Raw genomic sequence first — 6,448 nt, 5'->3', positions numbered from 1 at the left:
TTATAAACTTATAAACTATTTCGTTATATTAAATTAATGATAAAGGCAAGACACCCCTGATTTCTGATATTGTGACTAATGGAAAATTCGGATATGAACTGAAAGATTAATGTCAGTAACCTATATAAATAAGGACATCAGAAACTATCATTATATCTTGTCCCTATCATTTGATAAGTCTATATCAGGTGATCAGATTTATTTTGCCACCTACTTATTAATGATGGTATTCTCTTGGGCTAATAATGTTCTTTCTGCAGGTAACATTTTTTCACAATTTTCTTTGACTAGTTATTAAAACCATAGTCGTCGTAAGGTATTTTTACATCAATGCAAGAAAAATCTTTATTCTACTTTCAGTATTTTAAAAGTTCTTGCAGGCATACATACTTGCACACATACATTTTTGTCTCTCTTTGTTAGTTTTGTATCTTACATCATCCAATAATCTGATGCTATAAATATTGATATGAACTACATTGAATCTAATATAATGTTCGTTTTTGATGATTCGAACGGGTCGTGTTTGTTTTTGTAACTTTGTTTAATGATTTAACTTTAATTGGAATCCGCTTGTATCTAACGCTTCGCTCAAACAAAGTGTATATAGTAGTCAGTCGAGAACCAGTTAATATTTAACTATGACCGGTTTCAAGATGTTTACTCGTGCAGTTTTTTCGATTGAAGATAATTATTTGATTTTCACTCTCAACATACTTAAATCCTGTTTGAGATTTTGCCCTTCTTTACCGTGTTGACCGCTTTTAATTTTTTTTTTCATTATACAAATAAAACCAAATAGTTGGTTAACACCAATTAGAAACTGCCTTAAATACAACCTTGAGCACTGGCCTGGAAATAGATATACAGAGGTCAATATACGGAATTTTACACTATGAATGCCTGGTTCTTTTTTCCAGCGTCTATTGAGAATATTTGAATGAATTCAATCAACAGCGAACTTCTTTAATCAATGTTGAATTCAGAAAGAAGGTATATACCACTGTCAAATTTTGTCAAATAGAAGAACTTAAATGAATTCATTTGAAACACATGTTTCAATTAGAAAAAAAGACACATCTATCAGTTATATTAGGTATTATCTTAACACAATCAAAACATAGCTATATAGCCATATACAGTTTTCACGTTTCTGTGAGCAAGCTGAATATTTATATTAAAACATGTCTTTAAACACTGACATATTGGTCACTGCAATATGCAAACAATATTCGTAATTCATTATGTAAGAACAACATGATAATTTTTGGCAGAATTCATAGTAACTTAGATAAACAAATATCAAATAAAGAAAAGAAAAACGTAACAATTCGGAAAACATCCAAGGGGGAATCAAAAATAGAATAACAGACCATGACCCCCTCTAAAAAAAGTAATAACGAATAAAAAATTAAAAAAAAAAAAACAAACCTAAAACCCAAAAATACAAATTTTAAAAAATCAAATAAAGCAAGAAATCTGTAGTAAACAAAACACTGCGCAGCAAACTAGAAATTGAACAACTCGAACCACGCCAAATATGGTGTGTTATTTAAAACAAAATAACAATGATTTTACCAGTATTATATAGTTTATTTACCCGAAAAGAATTTTATGAAGACTGCTGTGTTTCGTGTCATATAACTAGCATTGATATTTGTATTGATTCTTCCAACGGAAACAACAACAAAACATGAAAGAGAAGAAATAACAGTTTTACAAGAAGACAGACGTGACATGGCAAAAGACAAACATTTAACTATGACGTCACAATACACTTCGCAGAAAAATATAGATCGAGCAACACAAACCAACAAATATCCGAGTTTTAACATTTATTGTGAGGAGTTAACCAGAATGAACTTGATCTGTGTATTATTGTATCTACATCACCTATTTAGATACGGGCCGATTTGTCATATTGTTCCCAGATAAGCGGTTTATTGTCGAAGATTAAACGTTGAATTCTGAATGGTTATTTGATCGTTGGATTTATGTCTGATACCAAACATCTCTCTTTATTCATATAAGTTAACTTACAAACCACAATAACTTGTTATATTCTCGTTTGAATTGTTTACATATTTCATATCGGGGCCTTTTATAGCTGACTATGCGGTATGGGTTTTGTTCATTGTTAACTACTATGTCATTTGGGATCTGGTGGAGAGTTGTGTTATTGGCATTTATACCACATCTCCTTACATTTATATCTATAAATTCGTCTTGAAAACATAGTTGTAGAAAATCTTTTATATTAGTTGAAACTATTTGTTTTTGAAAACAATGTTTATACAGCATGTACAGTAATATTTTGTAAGGTCTAAATGATTTTAAAGTATGATTTCTATGTAAATGGTACTCCATTGCCCATAAAAATTAACCAACAGCTCTACCAGCATATTGGTATTTTCACGAGGTTCCATTGTGTACTTAACTTACTGGCATGAATAAACCATATAAAATGGTTTTGGCACGTATTTTATACAGTTTCAAATCGGTATATCATTCTTTGACTGCTATACATATTTGGCTATGCTTAATTAAAACAAATCAAAAAGTCTTATTCAAGGTAACAAAAAGTAAGTTTTCTTTGATACATTGTATATGACATAAAGCCTTTTGTATCCATAACTCTGTTAATACATTCTACAAATTTGTTATTGCCCTGGCACATATGATTTGTACAACTGGTAGAAAAACATATTCAGTGATTGTATCCATAGTTCACAATTTCTGAAAGAGAATATGTTAAAACAAATAAACAAATATTTTTGTTTTCTTTTGTTCAGGGAGCATATGTTTCATAGCATTCTCAATCGTAGACATGACCTATTCATTGCCTACGACGTTATCTGCCAGACCATATCCATCGAACTATACTTGTACAGACTGTTGTGATTTACAGTTATGTATGGGACTCGACAATGGACCACTGAGTACTAATTCTGGGGACTTTACCGACAAGTTTTGCAGGTATTAGTAGGATCTCGTTGAAAAAATAGAGTTTGTTTTATTTACATTCACCTCAAATATGAAAATTTAATTATTTAATTGGTCAGTTGCTGATTTTCAAAAAGCAAAATTACATTAATACTGTGGATTCATTATTATTCGTTGGATACCAATTTTTGTGGATTTCGTGGGTACAGGTGAACCACGAATTTAAATGTTAATGAACTACAAATTCTCTATAGGGTTGTAAGCAGACTTTGGCAAAACCACGAAATCAAATATCCCTGAAAATGTATGTTTTCATATATCCACGAAAATTGGTATCCGCAAAAATAAATGAACTCACAGTACAAAATAAGGAGATTATCAAGAAGACAACTATATCCAACAGAAATCAAATGAAGCGCATTTCAGCAGCTTAAGTTTATCTTTATACTTGTTTTGTAATAACTTCGAAAAAAAATTCAAAGCTAATGCAAATCAAAATGGTGTTTTTTTTGTAACACAGTTTTTCTAGGCACCGTAAAATATTTTGATAAAAGTTAGAAAACTTTTACCTTTTCTTTCAGTAAGACAAACATTGCCATTATGCCAACCTGTTTTACAAAGCACAACTTAGACAACTGTTCCTACATGAAAAAACTTGTCTCCATAATACCATCTTCTGATAAGATGTCAGAAGGCTTTATACAACTCTGCAAACAAAAAGGAGGTGAGCATAGCAATGATCAGCATTCTATTTATCTTCAGGTTTTTTTAAATACCTGTATGTATGTCCAATTGCAAGAATGTAGGTGATACATGTTTGTTTTAAAAGAGAGGCGAAGGATACCAAAGGGACATTCTAACTCATAAATCGAAATAAACTGACAACGTCATGGCTAAAATAGAAAAGACCAGCAGACAAACAACAATACACAAAACACAACATAGAAAACCAAAGCCTGCAAAAAAACTGGTGTGATCTCAGGTGCTCTGGACGGGTAAATGACGAGTGTTCATGTTAAATAGAATATTAACATGCTTGTTAGTTTCTGTTACATAAATGATGAAATATTATATGTCATAAAAAAAGGCAAAAGAGAATATTAAGCATTAGCGCATCATTAAAAATCGGTAGGAGTAAAGAAATAATTTATATTTTGAACAGAAGATGCACGTGGCAGATACATTCGACTCCAATCTTAATTGAATAGGATGTCAGTTTTCCTGCCGACCGTCTGTGATTTTCTCCGGGCACTCCAGCTAAAATATGCGTTAAACACCAATTAATCAATGAATCAATGGTTCATCCTACAATAAAAGATTTATTACATGTTTAAAATCTTTTAAATGTTGTCGTCTCTTTTTCACGTTAAAGAGCACATTTATACCACATTCAACAAATCAATTCAATACCTTGAATGTCATTTATGTATACATTTATGATTACAGAGATGAAAGCTATATCTTCTTGTTTGACAAACAGTAGTATAGGATCAGAAGACCTAGTCAGATGCCAGATACCTTACATGAATGCTTTGAAGGATAAAGACAGCGACGTCTGCGAGTAAGTACATTTATACCTTTAGCATAACATGCCATTCTACCCATAAATCATCAATTGTTTAATTAAGTCTTTAGTTCGTAAACATTTGATGCTAAAAAGTTATCAGCATTTCCTGTTTAACCAGAGACAACCGTAATGAAACTATTGAATTAGCTGATATAAGGAAATAGAAAAGAATATTTAGTGTAAATGTCATTATAATGCAACACATAAAGTTTATTAAACAGTGTTTCTTTAAAGGGCAACAAAACGTTGTAAAACCAGTCTATACAGACAACATTAAGATACCTTACATGACTGTTGTCGGAATTTTCAACATTGAACATTCTTTTGTTTAACTCGTAAAGACCCTCTCGTAAAAATAATTGACCATAAACGTTTTTGACAGTTCCGATTTTGGATTTCAATAATACAAATGAATAAAAGAAAATGTAGCAATGAATAAAAGAAAATGTAGCGTTAGACAATTATCTGAAAGAAAATGTGTTAATTAAAAACTTCATATTTTATAAACATAAAGCATTGCAAAGCATGTACTCCTGCTGAAAACCCTGACTCAAAATAGTTGATTTGTTTTACAAGTACATATGTAAGTAATGCATATATCCTCCTGATCAATACTGCCTGGTTTTTTTACCATTATTATTCATTCATAAGTTTGTCAAAAGATTCAAAGAAACAGCTATGTAATTGTCTTGATTTTGTCGATGTGACTTAGGACTAATTACCGTAATTATTCCATTTAATATTCATACATGTTTTTATTTTGCCAATAAACACATTACAAAAAAAAAATAAAAAAAATGTTGGATAAACGGTAATACAAATGAACAATACATATTACACTTTACACACAGCTGATATGTATTCATTATTTAATATTAAAAAAAGAACAAAAAGAAAACAAAAATGGTCGAGACAACACTAGCTTCTAAACTATAAGTCTTAGGTCATTATGATATTGTTGTGACAATTTGCCGATCCATGGTCCGCAAGTTATCATAAAATATCATAAGGACATGTGAGCTACGGTTCCGCAGCTAAGGCGACACATAGACCCATAAACAATCATATTAGTATTAACCGGTTTTGTTTCAGTGTTATCACAGTAGCTAATAAAGAATTCATGGATTATAATAAAAAAAAATATGAAAAAATGAGCAAACAAAACAGTTATGTAAAAACTCAACACTGAAATATTTCTTATCAATCTATATAGCGACAAATGAAATAAGTGTCAGATTTTTGTAATTTACCACTGAATTTCTGCTTACAGGACAATTAGTACAATGTCTCAATGTGTATTATCGCTGTTAAAAACTACGAACTGCAGTGACAACATTGGTAAAAACTATGAACAATCAATGGAATTACAAAAGGAGAAATATTCATTTTGCACCAACGCATCAGCTCAAATGTGTAATGTGCTGTATATTGTTATTATCAGTTTAATGCTCATCTGGAATAAGATAGCTTTGAAAATATGACATTTGAATAACTTTAGTTTGAAGCAAAGCAGACCTCACTATGTGATTTATTTGGTATATAATTTAAATAACGTCAAAAAATAAATAACACTTGGTTCTAAATCTTCTGTTGTATATATTAATTTTTCATTTTAAATACAAAAAAAAAACAAAACAAAATCCACATACACTAACACAACAAAGACATTGATAATGTTGTGTAAACAATATCCTCCAATAATTGACGTTTATTTGTATTTTGTATTGGTTGTGATGTTTTAAGGGTGCATTTGTATGCTCTTTTGCTAAATGTTTTTATGTACGAGTTTTCAAGTTGTAAAAACATTTTTTTTTTGTATCTCTACATCAATGGGAAGGACGAACACGGTACACATGTTATTATTGTGATCAACATTAAGATCAGTCCTATCAGTTATACATAATATTTGATCGTGCAATAACTACACACCATGCTAGC

The 6,448-nt window shown here is 30.6% G+C and overlaps 1 protein-coding gene across 1 annotated transcript; it reads left to right on the top strand.

Moving 5' to 3' along the window:
* The first annotated feature begins 203 nt into the window (after positions 1 to 203).
* LOC127726434 (uncharacterized) lies at positions 204 to 6,093 on the top strand. Its single transcript, XM_052233812.1, has 5 exons — positions 204 to 260; positions 2,793 to 2,976; positions 3,525 to 3,667; positions 4,390 to 4,504; positions 5,781 to 6,093. Exons 1-5 carry the CDS (start codon positions 221 to 223, stop codon positions 5,989 to 5,991), a joined length of 693 nt encoding a protein of 230 aa, XP_052089772.1. The 5' UTR covers positions 204 to 220; the 3' UTR covers positions 5,992 to 6,093.
* Positions 6,094 to 6,448: the final 355 nt, after the last annotated feature.

The sequence above is a fragment of the Mytilus californianus genome, unplaced genomic scaffold (assembly GCF_021869535.1).
Source record: "Mytilus californianus isolate M0D057914Y unplaced genomic scaffold, xbMytCali1.0.p SCAF_17, whole genome shotgun sequence".
Taxonomy (NCBI): domain Eukaryota; kingdom Metazoa; phylum Mollusca; class Bivalvia; order Mytilida; family Mytilidae; genus Mytilus; species Mytilus californianus.
The sequence above is the reverse complement of the archived record's forward strand: the minus strand, read 5'-3'. Positions and strand labels throughout refer to the sequence as shown.

Coding starts and splice junctions, on each gene's coding strand:
- LOC127726434 (XM_052233812.1), top strand. CDS start 221: ATGATGGTATTCTCTTGGGCTAATAATGTTCTTTCTGCAG. Junction 261..2,792: donor TAATAATGTTCTTTCTGCAG/GTAACATTTTTT, acceptor TCTTTTGTTCAG/GGAGCATATGTTTCATAGCA. Junction 4,505..5,780: donor AAAGACAGCGACGTCTGCGA/GTAAGTACATTT, acceptor TTCTGCTTACAG/GACAATTAGTACAATGTCTC.